The sequence below is a fragment of the Pelodiscus sinensis genome, chromosome 8 (assembly GCF_052426305.1).
Source record: "Pelodiscus sinensis isolate ZL-2025 chromosome 8, ASM5242630v1, whole genome shotgun sequence".
Classification (NCBI taxonomy): domain Eukaryota; kingdom Metazoa; phylum Chordata; order Testudines; family Trionychidae; genus Pelodiscus; species Pelodiscus sinensis.
The window spans coordinates 2,959,073-2,976,703 of NC_143059.1; the positions used below are offsets into that span (position 1 = coordinate 2,959,073).

The 17,631-nt window shown below is 61.8% G+C and overlaps 1 protein-coding gene across 3 annotated transcripts in view; it reads left to right on the forward strand.

Annotated features, from left to right (window-relative positions):
* Positions 1-9,469: 9,469 nt before the first annotated feature.
* The window catches only part of PSD (pleckstrin and Sec7 domain containing), a 49,922-nt gene continuing 41,760 nt past the window's right edge, over positions 9,470-17,631 (forward strand). For 2 of the 3 annotated variants that reach the window (XM_075934548.2, XM_075934552.2), the window contains exons 1-2: positions 9,594-9,733; positions 16,573-17,611. In XM_075934548.2, coding sequence (XP_075790663.2) covers positions 16,685-17,611 — 927 coding nt within the window. In that variant the 5' untranslated portion in view covers positions 9,594-9,733; positions 16,573-16,684. Of the gene's footprint in view, positions 9,734-16,572; positions 17,612-17,631 lie in introns of all 3 variants that reach the window. The other variant, XM_075934550.2, reaches the window with a different exon arrangement.

Sequence of the window (17,631 nt, forward strand, 5' to 3'; positions counted from 1 at the left end):
TTTGCCCCCCCACACCCTACCCCGCCCCCTTCTGCCCGGTTCTGGGGTGCAGGCAGGTGGGGGTCTGCACAGGGCCAGGTGTCTGTCAGGGGCAGCCCCTCGAGTGTGGGGCTGTGGCCTGGGAGGAGAAGAGGGTCTGGGGCATGAAGGTATCAGAAAGGAGATGCCAAGCCAGCTTGGGGTTTCCTCTCCCAACTTTCTACCCCACCCACCCAGCCACCCACTGGGCTTCCAGGGGAGCCAGCCTGGCCATTCTGATGGGGGGAGGGGCTGCCCCTCAAGCTGCTCCCCATCTCCCCCACAGCCCCCCTCTCTCCTGCCCATCCTGTTCACAGTCTGCCCTGGCCCCATATTGCCTCTGCCCCCCCCCATCTTCCCTCTAGCCCTCGCTGTGCCCTTGACTTCCATCTCCCCCTGCTACCGACCCCTCAGCTTTCCATCCAGCCCCTCCGCCCCCCCTCTTCACTCAGTCCTACCCTCCCCCCAATACACACTCTTGGACCATCCCTTGTCCCTGCTCATCCTCCTTCCTGGGCTCCTGTTGGTCCCCCTCCCCTTGATGGGCCCACTCCTGTCTGCACTCAGCCGGGGTGTGGGAGGATAGTTCCCCCATCGCGGTGTCAGTGCCGGGGAGAGAAGGGCTGTGTTCTCTTCTTAGTGCAGTTACCATAACAACGCTGTGCGGGGCTTCTTTAAAAATAGCAGCTTTGCTTTCCCCCTGGCTCCCCCTGCAATTTTCCCCCTGACTCCCCCCCACACTTTTGCCCTGACTTTCCCCCTTGGATTCCCCCCGCTTTCCCCTGGCTCCCCCGCCCCCACACTTTCCCCTGGCTCCCCCTCACACTTCCCCTCGACTTTCCCCCTCACTCCTCCCCCCCCGCTTTTCTCCTGACTTTCCCCCTCACTTCCCCCCCCCCCATGTTGCGTTCCCAGGCTTCCCTGCTGTGTGGGCCCAGCTGCTTCTGGCCGATTCTGTAGAGTGCCAGGAACAATGGCGAGGGGCTTAGGAGGCAAAGCAGCCATTTCTCCAGCCTCTGGAGGGGCCATCCTGCCGGCTGCAGGGGAGTCAGCCTGGGGTTGTGGGGTGGGTCGGGGGCGTTAACAGGCGCGTGTACGATGGGCTGGGCAGGTCTCAGGGGGAGCGGAGGGGGCTCTCTGTGTAGGGGTGTCAGCAGCGGGACCGAGGGGTGGGCGGGGTGTGTTCTGTGGCCAAGGAGAGCACTTCAGAGTCTAGGCCTCTGTGCAAGGCTGGCCAGCACTCCCACCCCAGCTGCAAGGTCCCTGAGCATTCCTCGGGCCGGCCCCCTCGGCCCCGGTCGCCAGTGTCTCTATGGCCGGCGCATTTCCACCCAGAAACTCGGCATGGCCCTTGCCTGCATCTCAGCCAATTCCTCTGCCCTGGCTCTAGACGGGCTTTGGACTCTGCTCCCGTCTGGGCAGCTGAGGGCTGGTGATGGCAGGTCGCCGCGGCAGCCGTCCCGAGAACCCCCGACCAAAGGACCACTTGGGTACGCCCGGGAGTAAACGCCCTCCAGAACCCGAGCCCAGTCACCGCCCCCAGCTGCCAGTTCCGAGCGGCCTCCTGCTCGCGACAACGTGCGATTTCCATGGGGATTTGTGAGCTGGGTCGACAGCCCTGGGAACGGGGCTCCCCTCCTTACTCTCAGTGCGGGCAGCAGTCAGATGGCCACAGGCCGCGGGGGGCTGCCCAAAGGGATGCCACAGGCCCTTTATTTGAAAGCTGCGGTGGGAGCCCAGTGGGAGCCCGAGTATTGGCCTGGCTTTCGTTTTTAAATGTACGGGAAGAAGGGTTGTTTGGGGGCGTTGCTGAAATGCAGCCTGGACTTGTTGCGCTGTTGGGCTGGAGCATGAGAGCGCAGATGTGAAATCGCATACGAGTGCCGCCGCCTCTCCTGGTCTGAGCCCCAGGCCGGTGCCGTTTGGCGTCATTCTTACAGCGCCAGCTCCTGGAGCCAGGTGATGGTCTGAGCATTTCAGATTTGATTTAAAGCAGGGATCTGGAGCTTCTCTAGCCCTTGGGGCTGCAGATAGGTGCCAGGCCACGTGACCCTGGTAAAACAGAGGTTCAGAGATCAGCAGGGTAAATGAAGCGAATCCCAAACTTTTCTTTTTAAAATCTCATCTTCTTTTGAGGCCTGGCTAGTGAATTTAGCCTTGGCAGCACCGGGGGCCCGGCAGGCCCCATAAGGAGATGCAGTCACCGCTGTAGCGGCTTACAGGCCCACTGGCGTGCAGGCGGGACTTTAGGCAGCACAACGGGTGGCAGGATAAATCCCAGACAGGGAAGGAGACCTGGAGCCCAGTCCTGCCCCCTGTGCTCCACGCCTGTGCCCCATGGAGCCAGCAAGCTTTCCTCACTGCACATGCAGGGGCTGCCCAGCATCAGAGACTCTGGCTGGTGTATTCGCTGCAGCCTGCTCTACGCCAGCCCCCACACAGTGCCGGGGCAAGCGAGCCGGGGCAGAACATGCAGTCCCAGCCCGAGTGGGAAAAGAGAAGGTGGCACAGTTTAGAGCACCCCGAGGTTGCTCTGAGTCCATGCAAGGAGGAGGACGGTGGGAAATTGGTGCTAGGATTGGAGAGCTGCGAAGGGCTTCTTGGAGGCTTGTCACCCTCTGCCGTGCCCAGCACAGCGTCTGCCCCCAACCAGCGGCACCATAGGGGGCCAAGTCCGGCTGGGTTACTGGGCCAGAGAGGCTCCTCCAGCAACATGCCACCGGCACCGGGTGCAGGAACAGGACTGGCAGTGCTGAGCAGCAGAGAGAAGACAGTAAAAGCGTCTCATCCACACTGGGCAGTCGGGGACGTCGTTTCAGGCCCAGCTCCCCTAGAAATCCCCAGGCACCTCTGGGGATCGGGGCCATCGGGCCTGCCATGCCCACGGATTGGGCTGTCCCCTCCCTCTGCCTGCTCAGCTCTCGCGAGGTGCCAGGGGCCTGGAAGCGCCGGGGTGTTAACAGCCCAGTGCAATCTCCATCCAGCGAGCTCCCTGCTGCGGCTCTGATCCAGTACAGAGCAGGCTGGGCCCTCCTGAAGAGATGGAAGCAGCTGGAGATGCCCCCCCCCCCATTCCCATTGCTGCTGTGACCGTGCAGGAGAAGTGGCAGGCTGGGGACTCTCTGGGTAGCGGTGCCGGGTAGGGCAGGGCAAGGTGCCCACATCAGCCTCCCTGCTGGGAGAGTCCGGCTCTGGCCACGAGCTGCCCTGGGGCCCTTTGCCAGAACACAACCCGGAGCACAGGGATTTGAGCTTTGGTCTCCAGTCCGCCAGGAGCCAGCCTGACACCCTGCGGTTCACTCCCAGAGACCAGCTTTCATAAAAATATAATGGAGATGCCGATCTCCTAGAACTGGAAGGGACCTGAAAGGTCATTGAGTCCAGTCCCCTGCCCTCACAGCAGGACCAAGTACCATCCCTGATGAATTTTTACCCCAAATCCCTAAATGGCCTCCACAAGGATTGAACTCACAACCCTGGGTTTAGCAGGCCAATGCTCAAACCACTGAGCTATCCCTCCCTATGGGTTCTGGGCCCTCCATGGGCCTCTCCGGAGCTAGAGCCAGTGGCCAAAGCCCCTACCCTCGCCCTCTCCCAGGGCTGTGATCAGAGACCCGGGGAGGTGGCTGCAGCTCGGGGTTTGCTTTCTGGCTGTTTCCCCAGCCTCCGCCCTGTCCTCTGAGACGCCTCGTCCTCTCCCACCATCCTGCCCCGAACGCAGACTGCTCCGGGACCTGGCTCTCCCGGCAGGCGGGCACCGGAGAGTCAGCCTCTGGCTACACCACAGACGCTGCCCGGGCACTGCTGCTGTAGCACCACAATGGGAACGCCTGCTACAGTGACAGCTTTTTCCTTGGCTGTAGTCCCGTGCGGCCCCCCCGAGCAGCAGTAGCAAGGTCAGCGGAGGATTCTTGTCCCTCCACTGGTGTCTGTGGCAGGGCCTAGGGTGGCTTATTTGGTGACCCCTAGTCCTCAAGCAGCTGTACTGTAAGGCCAGCAGGACAGTGCATGGCAGCTCTTTCTCTGGAGGTGCCGGAAGCAGGCTGGCCGGCCATTTGTCCGGGCTACTGCAGACCCAGCCAGCCCTGCCTCCTGGCAGAGGTGAGACCAGATGGCCCTTGCGGTCGCTTCCCATCCTGTGGCTCTGTGAGCTGCCGGTGCTGCTAGAGAACACGGTGCTAAACCAAGGGCCAAATGAAGCAGCCGCTGCAGAAGCTTTGCCTTCGAGGCCCTGCATGCGCCCAACTAACCCTCGGGGAGCTTTCTGCGCACCGCCGGCCTGGCGCAGACACCCCCCGACTGCAAGAGAGAGCAGCCAGCAGAGACTGGTCACCTGCAACTGCAGTTGTCCCGGGAGTTTGCTCAAGGGGAGGCAGTTCCTTGCTCGTTCCCCTTCTCCAGCTCCGACTGGGGCCAGCTGGCCTGCGTGGTGCTGCTGAGACCACACCGAAGCCCCTGTCTCCGTTCCTGGGCACCTCCGCAGCACTGCAGAGCAGAGGGCGGGTAGTCAGCCCCCATATGGCCCAGAGAGCCCACCCAGGGGGGATTCAGGGCTCCGCCGGACTGGCAAGCTACGGATGACCTGCGGGGAGATCTGTCTGGCTTAAGGTGCTGGCTGACAGCAAGAAGCGCTTGCCCGGGGATTGTCAGGACGGCCCTGAGAGCCCTGCAAAGGCTGACTCCAGAGGAGGGTTAGGGCTCGTTTAGTGGAGGTGACTGGGGGAATGAGATTCAATTGAGCAAAGGGCGGTTGTGAGCTGGCTGTTCGGAAGCGGCGATCACAGCTCGCGCGTTAAGACTGTCACTAGCTTTTCATTTAAGCCATGTGTTGACTCTCCTCCTTAGCACCACGAATTTCCTGCAGGCCAATCTATTCCACATGCCACTTCCGATGCGTGAAGCTTTCATCTGACTCACTGAACGCAGCTGTCCACAGAGATAGCAGCCAGCCCGCCAGAGCTGGGTCACAGACAAAGGCTCAGGCTTGGACTTAGATCCTGATCAAAACCTAGTCAAAGTTCTCGGGGGTTGGCTCCAATGGGCCCTTTCACCTCCTCAGAGGCGCTCCGGCTGCCAGCTTGGCCTGAGATGCAGGGTTGTTACATGCAAAGGCCTTTGAAAACCTGAGCCCAAGTGTCTGAACTGAGCGCTCGGAACTTTTAAAAATGCAGCCCCCAGCTGACTTCCCAGCATTTCCCAGCAAGACAACGGCAGAGCCGAGAACAAAGCCTTCGGGGTCTTGCACATGATATGAACATGGTGAAAGAGGGTCAGAGTTAAGGCTGTTTGGAAGTGTCGGGGGGGGAGGGGTTGCTGGTTTGGGGCGGAGGGCATTAAAGAGGCTTCATTCGTTCCCATGGCTTTGTGTCCGGTGTGCTGGTCACATGCCTGGGGCGGTGCAGAAGGAGAAGTGCTGCTGCTTTGGAGGGGGTTCAGTTGGGAGACGGCCTCTTTCAGAAGCAGGGGAAAGGCTAGAGGCTGACGGCTCGGGGGGCTGGTGGGGGACCGATGTGGGGGTCTCTGCCCCAGCCCCCGCAGGAGAGAGAGAGAAGGGAGAGGCAGCTAATTCCTGAGGGGCGGGGTGCAGAGGCGATAGCTGGGTACGGGGCACTGGCTCAGCCAGAGATGAGGGACGTGTCCCCTCTTCCCTACTGTCTGCCAGAGCAATCCCCCCCCCTTCTTTCCCATAAAAGCCCTGCAGCGATGGACCATTTTAACTCCCCCTTCCCCCCCATATATTCTGCTGGCCAGGTGAGGCCGGGATTCACCCTGGGAGTGACAGAACTGCCCAGGACAGGGCAAGAAAGGGCACGAACTCCAGGGGCAGCCTGTGGGCCAGGGGCCAATCCTGGTCAGTGTGAGAGGAACGGGGGGCATAGAAAGGGGGGCAAAGCTGGAGCAGCAAGTCATGGGGGCAGGAAGGGGCATCGACTCTGTTTCCCAGCTGGCTCCTTACTGCAGCCCCTGCATGGCTGGGCGTGCCATCGTGCTCACCTGCCTTCCCCCAGGGTGGGGAGGGATCTTGGGAGAAGGGCCGGGCAAGTCAGCTCCGTCCATGTGGGTTGTGGGGGCGCCCCAGCTGCCGCTCTCCCTCTGTGTGTGGCTTTGATCGGGGCCGGGGCTGCCTGCCCTTTCCCCTGGTGTGAGCCATGGGCGGCCTCCCAGCTCTTCCGCTTGGTTACGCTGGTCACTTGCTTGGGCTGCATGTTCCTGAAAAGCCCCCTCCCCCATCTCTCCATCCGGGACGCAGCTGAAGGAGCCAGGCTGTTGATCCTGGGGGATCCAGGCCCTCTCGGGAGCCCAAGTCACGAGGGTCTGGTGTGAGGTTGGTGAGCCCCACGCAGAGCCGGGGGAGCTGGCCCCGGTTGGGATCCCCAGACAGGAGGCTGGAGAAAAGGAGAGAAACAGGCATCTCTGCCCATGGTGCCTTCAGTCCCGGAGGATGCGTCTTGGCCTGTCCCCTCGCTGCTGCCTGGCAGGTGAGGGAGGCTCTGCCGGGCTGGGGAGAGTGGCACCCGGCTGCCTCAAGGGGGGGCAATGGGGGGGAGAGGAAGGCGTTCCTGACTCCCTGCTTAAAGGAGCATTAGGCCCTGGCAGCCAGCTCCCCCCCCCCCCCCCCGTCAGTATCGATCGCTGGGCTTGTGTAATAAAGTGCCATTTAATTAAGAATTGATGGGTCGGGCCGGAGCCTGCGGAGCGAGACTGTTCAGCGTTTCCCCTCCAGACTAGCTCCCGGGCCGGGGATCAGCCCTGGCCAAAGAGGAATGGGGGCGCCTCCGGCCTGCAGGGGCCCGGCCCAGGCCCGGGGGGAGATGGGCATTTCGAGGGGCCTGGGACAGGTAAATGGCTCGCCCTGGGTGGGAGCAGAACAGGAGCTGCCCCCCCCTCCAAGAAAGCAAAGCAGGTTCCCTCCATTTCTGAGCGAGTTCCACAGCCCCTGGATCGCCCCGCGGGAGGGGCCCGGCGTGGCCCCACGGGCAGCATTCGGACCCGGCGGGAGAGATAGCGGCCTCCCAGCGCGTGGCCAGTGTGGCAACCAGCGTAGGAGAGGCCTTGGGCCAGCCCTGCTCTCCATGCGGCACGACCAGGCCCAGCCGAGCCCCCGGCCAGGACACCCCCAAGCTCAGCCCGCCCTTCCCCGTGCACCAGGATCGCCTTGGGGGCTTTCCAACCAGCCCAGCTAGCTGCCACGGATAATGGCCAATGCCGGACCTGAGCGTCAGAGGCCACTCGCCTCCGCCCCGTCTGGAGGGAGCTTTCCCCTGCAACGGGTCTCAGGGCCGGGGCCCACCAAGAGAGGGGCCACCTGGTCCCAGGAAAAGCACCCTCAGTGCCCCCGCACCCATTGGCTGGGAATCGGGGGCGCAGGACTTCCCACGTCACCCATGGAAACAGTGGCCTGTTCTAGAGACAGATTGTCTGGCTCCGAGGGTGGAAGCGACTGAGCAATTCTGTTCCCCAGAGAGATTGCAGAAGGGAAACTAGCCTAGACAGCACTTGTGTGACACCCAGAGAGCCTGCTCCTTAGCGAGAGGGTGTGTGAAGCAGACATGCACAGGCCACCTGTTCCCTGGGGTGTGCATGAGCTGCCCAGAAAGACCCTGTTCCTGCAATGCGTGAGACACCAACACCCAGAGAGACGCTAATCCTGCAGATGTATGAGAGACACTGACACTCAGAGACCCTGTTCCTTCATGTGTGTGAAAGACACCAACACCCAGAGACCCTGTTCCTGCATGTGTGTGAGAGACACCAACACCCAGAGAGACGCTGTTCCTGCAGATGTGTGAGAGACACCGACACTCAGAGACCCTGTTCCTGCACATGTGTGAGCCACCAACACCCAGAGAGACGCTGTTCCTGCAGATGTGTGAGGGAGAGACACCAACACCCAGAGAGACCCTGTTTCTGCATGTGTGTGTGACAGACACCCAGAGAGACCCTGTGTGAAGGCGAGTTCCCCCTGATCCTGCACCCCCATAGCAGCAAGAACAGACTCCACTAGTCAGTAGAACAGGGGTGTTTATTGCTTCTCCAGGATACAGCACAGCAGAGACATGATGTGGCTACAGGAGTCCGGGCCAGGATGCCTCAGACCCCGTGGGGAAGGGGGGTCCATCGCCCCCCAGACCCTCAGCTTAGGCTGTTTCCTTCATGTTTCCCAGCCAGCAACTGACTCTTTCCCAGAAACCTGGTGTTGGTCTCCGCCTCCCTCCCTTTTGTCTCTACCCCTGGGAAGAGCCTTGTTCTCTGCCCAGGCTGGGCCTGGGTGTCTGGGCCAATCCACATGTGGGTGAGTCAGTGGGAATCACATTACAGTGCAGGAGGACACCAGGTTACAGAGCAGACAGCCCCCCACTACGCCACACCCTGTTCCTGCATGGGTGTGACACCGATACCCAGAGAGACCCTGTTCCTGCACGTGTGTGAGAGAGAGCCACCAACACCCAGAGAGACCCTGTTCCTGCACGTGTGAGACCCCGACACCCAGAGACCCTGTTCCTGCACGTGTGAGACCCCGACACCCAGAGACCCTGTTCCTGCACGTGTGTGAGAGAGAGCCACCAACACCCAGAGAGACCCTGTTCCTGCACGTGTGAGACCCCGACACCCAGAGACCCTGTTCCTGCACGTGTGTGAGAGAGAGCCACCAACACCCAGAGAGACCCTGTTCCTGCACGTGTGAGACCCCGACACCCAGAGACCCTGTTCCTGCACGTGTGTGAGAGAGAGCCACCAACACCCAGAGAGACCCTGTTCCTGCACGTGTGAGACCCCGACACCCAGAGAGACCCTGTTCCTGCATGTGTGTGAGAGAGAGCCACCAACACCCAGAGAGACCCTGTTCCTGCATGTGTGTGAGAGAGAGCCACCAACACCCAGAGAGACCCTGTTCCTGCACGTGTGAGACCCCGACACCCAGAGAGACCCTGTTCCTGCATGTGTGTGAGAGAGAGCCACCAACACCCAGAGAGACCCTGTTCCTGCACGTGAGACCCCGACACCCAGAGAGACCCTGTTCCTGCACGTGTGAGACCCCGACACCCAGAGAGACCCTGTTCCTGCATGTGTGTGAGAGAGAGCCACCAACACCCAGAGAGACCCTGTTCCTGCACGTGAGACCCCGACACCCAGAGAGACCCTGTTCCTGCACGTGAGACCCCGACACCCAGAGAGACCCTGTTCCCTAGGGAGTGTGTGTGGGAGACAGACCCTGACTGCTCCCTGGGGGACAGAAGGGGGGCACCCTGTTCCCTGGCTGGGGGAGGTGAGAGACACACAGCAGCCCTCGGGAGCGGCTGTCCCATGCACCAGCAGAAGGATCCATGTTTCCAGCCACCCGTCTCGCAGCTCCCTAGGGGCTCCTGCGCGCCCGGCCAACCCCCGCGGCGCGGCGCGGCGCGGCGCAGCCAGCCCAGAGCGCTGGGGCGGGCCCGGCGCCGCGCCCCATTGGCTGCGGGCGGTGCGGGGCCGCAGAGCGGAGGCGACGGGCAGTGCGGGGCCGGCTGGCCAGGGCAGGGCGCCCGCGGGAGCCGCCTCGGGCTGGGAGGAGGCTGCGGGAGCGCGCCCGGCGCGGGTAAGCGCGGTCGGCGCGGCGCGGTGCCCGGGGAGCGCAGCCTCAGCGCCTGGGAGCGGCAAGTTCCCGGCCGGCTCCGTGCGCGGGGCTTTGTGCGGGAGCCTGCGCGGCGGAGCGGCTGCCCTGGAGGCCGCGCAGGTGAGAGCCGGGGGTGGCTCTGGGAGGGGGGCCCGCACCGGACAGCAGGTGCGGGGGGGGGGGGGGCGCTGTCTTTGGAGACTCCCCGCTACCCCGCCCCCCGCAGGAGGCGCTGGGGGGCAGTTCTGGGCCCCACTACAGAAGGGATGTGGCGCGCTGGAGAGGGGCCGGTGCCGGCGAGGGCGAGGACGTGGTCTGGGGACCAGGGCACGTGGCCTGGGAGGAGGGGCGGAGGGATGGGGTCTGTTCAGTCCGCAGGAGAGGCGAGCGAGGGGGGATCCGAGAGCAGCCGGCACCTCCCTGCAGGGGGTCCCGAGAGGCTGGTCTGGGGGGTGAGGGATGCCAGGAGGAGGAGCAGCGGGGAGATCTAGGCTGGATAGCAGGAAACCTCTTTCCCTGGGCCGGTGGGGGAGCCCCGGCTGCGCTGATGGAGTTGGGGTTGGTCCCGCTTTGGGCCGGGGGCTGGACCAGATGCCTCCTGAGCTCTGCTCCAGCCCTATGGTCTGTGATTCCAGCCCAGCCCAGCGCCCCGCAGCAGGCAGCTGCCTGGATGGTGCGGGAGCACTAGGTGAGGGGGCTCCCGCCGCCCTGGGCCAGCCCCTCCCAGCCATGCGCAGCGCCCTGTGGGCAGGTGGCTACTGAGCTGTTGAGCTTGGTTCCCCGCCGGGTCCCTCGCTCTGACGCGCTGGGGAGAGGTGGGGTGGAGGGAGGGCGGCGTGTTTACCGTCTCCGTGTCCTGAATTCCCTGGGAACGTGCTGTGTCCTGAGCCGGATGGCTGTCACTTCCACTCAGGGCTGATCCTGCGGGAGCTGGGGGGAGGCCAGGCAGAGGGCGAGGGAGGCTGCAGAGCCCCGGCTGGCGGAGTGGGAGTGTGTGGGACCTGCACTTTCTCCATCCAGCTCCTTCTGGGAGGCCACCTGCATGTCCCATCCCCAGCATTCGCCCCTGCCAGTCAGACACTGCACTGCCCCTCAAAACTGCACTCCCTGCTCCCGCCCCCAACCCCCAGAGCTGCCGCCTGCACCCTTCCCATCATCCCACCTCCAACTTCTCAGAGCCAGGCACCTCCCGAGCGCCCATCTTCCACCTGCGCATTGCACCCCCCAGCCTCCTCCCACCCCACCTATCCCTCCTCCCTGCCCTGCCGTAAGCTCCCATCTGTCACCTGCCTCCTGCCGCTCCTGCAGAGGACGAGGCTGGGCCCAGCGCATTGGGTGCGCAAGGGTAGCGGCCTGGGGAGAGCGCTTGTCCATCGAGATTGTGACGGTCCTGGGGGGTTGTGGGCGATAGGCCAAGAGCTCTCATGGGCCGGGGTGCTGTGAAGAAACACCTTGGCTAGCTCAGTGGCCAGGGGGCAATCGGCCGCCTCCTCCATCGGCTGCAGCTCTAGCCCTGAGCAGCTGGGCTCCTGTCTCGGCGGCGGTGGGGGCCAGGATGTGCGAGGCACTGGCTGTCTCGCTCGTGAGCTCAGGGTGTTGGCAGGCCGGGGGGTAGCAGCAGGGTTTGCAGCAGCATCGGGTGGTGAAATCTAATCTCTGGTTGGGGAAAGAACCCCTTTCTGCCCGCCATTGTGGGTAACAGCCATGGTGGCACCTGCCTGAGTTTGCTGAGAGCCTGAAACAATAGCTTGAGGGGAACCACCCTGGGCATCCGAGTGAGGGGGAATGGTGACAATTTCAATAGCAACAATGTCAACCCTTTTACTGCTCTTCAGCTTAGCAGAAACTTCCTGCTGCCCCCCCCAAATCCCCATCAGTCCCCTGCTTAACTACTCCAACCTCCTGTCTCTCCCAGGGCAACTGATGTGATGTGCATTGGCATTGCTGGCTCCAGAAAGCTGCAGAGCCTTGAAAATTCAAGTACCATGAATTGCACTGACTAGCAGAGGAAAATGCGCAAGGAATTCCTTCCTGCCAGGAAGACTTCCTTCCTTTCTTCCTTCCCTCATTTAGTCTGAACTGTGGCACTTGAATTTTTCTGAAGCTGCCCCAAAAGCTCCTGTGAGCCAGCCAGGAGGGTCTTTGAAAGGAGGGACTTGGCCGCGGACTGTCAGGTTCTTGCGGCGCGGGAACGCTGCAGCTATGTGCACTCGTTGCGGGAGGAACTGAATTTGAGAACTAAGACGGAGTGCAGGCACTGCCCCGTGGGCCGTAGGAGGCCAGCTCCGTGGCCCAGAGGAAAAGAGCATCAAGGATTTGTGGCTTTTTAGTCCTTCAGTGGGGTCCTTAATATGCTTGCTGCTGTGATCCCTTCCCAACCCATCTCCTGGTTCAGAGTCCCTTCCCTGTCATGGTGCAGCTCGTAGGCTTGGTGGTAGCAGGGCGTCCTGTACCTCCTTGGTGCAAGGCTGTGTGGGGCACACACCGTCTGTGGGGTCTGGGGCTCCCTTGTGGGGCCTGGGGCTCCCCTGTGAATGTCTGAAAACGCCGTGTCCTGCCTGACGTGTGGCTTCCTCCCTTGTCAGAAATCTCTGTCCGCGAGGGGCTTGTGGGCACTCGTACGCGCAGAATCAGCGACGGCCTCCACGCTGAGTCGGTCAAGAAAGCAACTGCGTTGTACAAAGAAGGGGGAGTGTCCGTCTGGCACCCTCCAGCGCGCTTAGATCTTCCTAAGCCTGTTGCTGTGGAATCTAAAAGCAGGTGGTCAGAAGAGCCCGTTAGAAAAGACTCCTGCTTGTGCACCAGAGCCTGCCTCGAAGTTCAGAGGTGGACGGGTTCGTCTTCCCCACGTGTGGCAGCCAGTCGCTGTGTCGGGGAGGTGACGTCCCAGGGAGAGGGTGGCTTTGCCATCTTCCATCGGGCTGCTGGGGCTGGTGGCGTCTGTAGGTCGCATTACCCACTGCTGGATTCTTCCTTTGGCTTTCTGGGGCCCAGTGTCGGCTGGGCTGCCCTGTGGTCTGTCGGTAACGTCTCAGCCGTCTCTCCAAGAGGCAAGGGGTGCTTTGACGTTTCTTCTGGGGAAGAGATGAGCTACAGAGGCAAGGAGAGGGACGTGGCTGTCCGCACAGACAATGAAATGAGTCCTTCCTAGCCAATAAATCCACGCAACTGGGCCGTTTAGGCTAGGCTGGAGGTTAGCAGTAGAATGACCCATACGCTCCGTAGCAAGGTGGCTTATTTATTGCAGTGCCCCTGTGAGCTAGAAGGAGCTTGAAGCTCCACCCTTGAGGGAGCAGCTGGAGAAGTCAAGCGAAGATGAGGGCTTGCGAGTCTGGAAAAGCTCCATGTAGAGACAAGCCCAAGTTGCCAGGTGTCTTCCGACCTCAGGATGGAGTGGGTCGGATCTGGTTGGTCCTCCAGCATCTCGGTGCAATTTGGGTTTTCAATCTCCTCCTTTTGGGGGGGAGAGGACCAATTACTACGATCTCCTTCCCGGCTGCTTGTTCTGCAGCTGGGCTCTGTGTAGGCCAAGTTAACTCCTCCTGTAACCTTGCCCCAGGGAGACTTGCTAGCTCGCCCAAACTTTTCAGCTGGCGTCAGTTACTTCTCTCCTGTTAGCTACGACCCTGTCCAGTGGAGAGTTACTGATTCCTGTCCCCTTTCTAAGGTCTCCTCATGTCTCCGTGGACACAGCTCTTGTGGCTTCTCTTAGATGAAGCCTCCATCGTCCTGAGTGGGAGCAGAGACTGTCTCTGTATTTGGCCCTGGCCACCCCTCCTGGAATCCAGCTTCCAGTGGTTCGGGGAAGAGCCGTGGGAACGTTTAAAATTAGAAGCAGTGACAGACTGTAGGACTAGCGAGGGGGCCACAGGAGCAGCCTCCTTCACCTCAGTGGGCCCCAAGATTGTCATGACAGAGATGTCTCCTGGGAGAGGGGAGTTTTGCTCCCTGCGCCAGTGTCGCTAGACTTTGGGGGGGTGCTGGCTGCATGCAGAGGCAGCGCATGGCTCTCCCGGGCATGCAATCAGCCCGCACCTCGCTTTGCTTTATACTGGTGGGGACAGAAGCCAGCAGAACCCCCATGGGCTGCAGGCTGCCCCCCACTTTTCTAGGAGCTCGGTCTATTTGGCTCAATGCAGGGTGGGCAAATACCAGCATGTGGGCTGCATCCAATTTGCCAGGGTTAGCTCCTGGTGGGCCCCCACCACTGGGTACTGGCAATCACAGCTCCCATTGGCCACAGGTTGCTGCTCCTGGCCAATGAGAGCTGCAGAAAGTGATGTCCTGTTCCACACTGGTTCCAGCCACTCCTATTGGCTGGGAACGGTGATCTACAGCCAATGGGAGCTGCGATCACTGGTACCTGTGGCTGAGCAGGTACATATAAGGGCGGCAGCCCACCGGGCTAACCCTGCCGAACTGCGGCCGTGTTAGTGCCCAGCCCTGGCTCAACAGAAGGCGAAGGGCTGACTTGCTTCCAATCCAGAAGCGCCCATGTGGGGAGACTGTACTTAGGGACGGACGTGTCCCTCTCGCAGGAGTCCATGCCTGGAAGTTGAAGCGAGGCCGGTGCACGCGGGAAAGGTGTGTGCATTTCCAGCAGTGGGAGCCGTGGGCGGCAGGTCACGTGGACTGAGGGAGGCTGTGCCCCTTGTCCCTGTGTGCTCTGGCTGGGGCCGGGGAGGCTGAGGCTGCCCTCCCTGCACTCCTCTGGGGTTGGGGGCGGTTGCCTGTGACGGGGGAAGGGCCAGGCTTTGGGTGGAAGGGGCGGGCTGGGGGCTAGCCTCCCCCAGTCACAGTTCACGCGTGGCCCCGGGGAGAGCAATGAACTGAAGGGACAATTTACCAGCGGCCACGGTGGATTCTCCATCACCGCCCTCTTCTAACCGGGGGCTGGACGTGTTTCTACCAGCTCTGCTCCAGGGATTACCCGGGGCTGGTCTCTGGGGGCCTGTGTGGACTCAGGGCTGCGGGGAGCATCTTCTGGCCTTGGGCTCTTTGGAGCGATTCTAGAGCAGGCAGGTTGGCTGAGCCTCCCGGCCTGAGGGAGGATGCTCCCCATGGGCCTGGAGGCTTGTCAAGACTCTGGCATGATAAATGCAGAAGTGGGGGCCTGCAACAGTCCCCAAAACCTTCTCTCCAGGTTTTGGTTAAAAAACTCCCCCCCCCCCCCCCGAAATCTTAACAACCTAGATTTTGGGGATAAAAACCCTGCTGCCACCACCCAAGTAAGGATAAGAAAATCAGGGGAGAGACCACTTGGGAAATCTCACCCCTAAAGTACAAACCAGGACACACAAATTAACCAATCCCAGGTTAATAAAAAGAAAAGAGAAAGAACGTTTATTATCACCACAATATTCCTGTTGCCAGCATAATGCCGAGATGGTGGAGTCACAGAGTAATATCCTCCTGGGGGAACCCTCCAGGGGCCAGGAGCTTAGTTACAAAGGAGAGCAAAGCCCATTTGAAAGGCACCGACACAAACCAGAAACCAATAAAAGCGAACGGATTGACCTAACCGTTACCCCACTTACAGATAGTGAAGAGTCTGTTCTTGGAGGAGACGTTCTGTCTGACTCCCTCAGTAGCTGGAGAGAAACTGCCCAGGACAAAGGAGGGAGAAACCAAACGTTCCTTTGTCCCAGTTCGAAATTCCTACCTCCATTCCTATTGGCCAACTCTACCTGGGTTAGGTGTTAACCCCTTAGTCCCCAGGCTGCTGGCTAACCCGCATGATCATGACAAGGCTTCCCACCCTCCCTTCACTCCTGTGCCCCAATCCCTACACCCTTTGCCCCTTCCTCTCCTGCACCCCCAGCATCTGCACTGTGCCCCCCTCATCCTGCCCCCTCCTGTGCCACTTACCCTACCCCATACTCGCCCTCAGCCTAGGGCCAGGAGGAGGGGGAAGGGTTTGATGCGGGGGGCTACTTGCCGGAGTGCTGGCAGACAAGATAGTGGAGCTCCAGCTCGGTTGGCCACTCCCTTGGTGGTATGGCTGCCTCCAGTGGCCACTCTGTGGGATAACTCTCCCCTGCAGGCCCCAATGGCTGCTCTCCTCTCGCCTCCCTCCGAACAGCAGCCCCTCCCTTTGCATGGCATGGAAACCAGTCCTTTTCCCGGGGCTTCCAGGTGTCCTGGCACAACCAAGCCCCGAAATTGCTTTATGTTAGGAGACGAGGAAGTTGCCGACTGAATTTGGTGGGCCTGGCTCTTAGCGTTTAGGAGTTAAGACGCGCAGACACACGCAGACAGACAGACAGACTCTAAAATGTAGAGAGATGATAGATTCTCCCCCACACACACACACATTTTCTCAGGCCACTTCAAGCCCTGCCTCATTATGCCACTTAGCTGGCCGGTTCTGAGACTGTAGCCCTGTTTTCTCTCTCTCTTCCCACCCTGTGACGACATGTCGGGGTTCCTCCGATCCTGCCGCCCCGTAGCAGCAAGAAGAGACTCCGCCAGGCAGTAGAACAGAGCGGGGTTATTGTTCCTTCAGGATACGGCCCAGCACAGACGTGATGTGTCTACGGGAGTCTGGGCCAGGATGCCTCAGACCCCTTGAGATGGGTCCATGGGCCCCTAGATTCCAGCCCCTCCTTAGGCTGGTTCCTTCATGATTCCAGCCCCAGACTGACCCTTCCCCCAACACTCACTTCCTAGTTCCCTCGCTGCCCTCAACCGGTCAGACTGGTTGGGTCTAAGGGAGCCTACCTGCTGGGTAGTGCACCAGACACCGGCCAGTAGGGGTCACCCGCAGCCCAAGCGTAGCGACCAGCAAGGTGCTGACACTACATCACACACCCCCGAGTCAAATTCTGCCCTCTCTTGCCCTAGTATGACCCGGTCAGGAGAGCAGGGAGCCTTGACAGGCCCTGGTTGGGTCCGTGACTTTCCCTTGCCTGTGCTCTGATTGCATCTCGCCCTAACATGCTGCTTTTCCCTTGTTTCAGGGCCACGTAAGGATGCGTCACCCGCTGGTGGAGATCTCAGCTCACGCGTGTCCGAAAAGCTCCCCCTCCCTGCCTCACCCCTGCTGGCTTCAAACCGGATTCCTCCCACGTGATGGCCCAGGCTGGGGGCGTCGTGCGCTTCCGCCCCGAGGGAGACTGCGCCGTGTCGCCCCCGGGGCTCGCCCGCAACCTGGATCGGAGGCCCTGGCTGCCCCCCGCCAAGAGCCTGGAGTCTGCTTGCAGCCCGCAGCGCTGCCTCGTGCCCAACCTCAGCCCGGGCCGGATCCAGCTACTGCGCAAGAGCCTGGCCCCCGAGGCCCAGCGGTGCCTGTATAACAGCACCGGCTCCCTGAGCCGCACGGCACTGGACCCCGGCCCCTTGGGCAACGGGCGAGTGACGGCGCCGTGCACCCCGCTGAGGAGCAGGCAAAGTTCCCTGCTGGCCTCGCCGGGCAGCCGCCGCCCGCTGGTGGCACCAGCACCCGAGGGGCAGAGCTCCGTGGTGACGTTCCGCTTCATCGAGAAGGCCAGCGTGAAGACCCTCAATGGCCTCCCGCCCAGCGAGCTCAGGAGGGAGAACGGGCCCTGCCGCCACGGCCTGAGCCGCAGCCTGGAGTTCGGCGAGGCCGTCCGCAGCAGGGCCAGCCAAGAGGGCAGCTCCTGCCCTGCCATGCAGAGCCAGCCTTCTGCAGGCCTGAGCGAGAGCCCGCAGCTGCCAGCCCGGCCACCCGCGTGTGGCCCTGGGAACGGGCACCCCGGCAGCACGCCACCCCCGCCTGCCCAGAACAGCCCGGTCCAGGAGCACCTCAGCCGGAAGCTGAAACTGGAGGTCTCTGCCTCGGATCCGCTGCTGGCCGGCAGCCGCCCTCCTGGGGGCCAGCCGCCCTGTCTGAGCCCCGGCAAGGGAAGGGCAGCAGGGTACCCCCACGCCCTGAACGCCAGCTGCCTCTTCAGCTCTCTCTCCAACGGGCTGGGCACACCCGCGGAGCACATCCCGGCGCTCCTGGGTTCCCCCTTGGGCACGGAGCCCCACGGCCAGGTACTGCCCAGCAGGTGTCG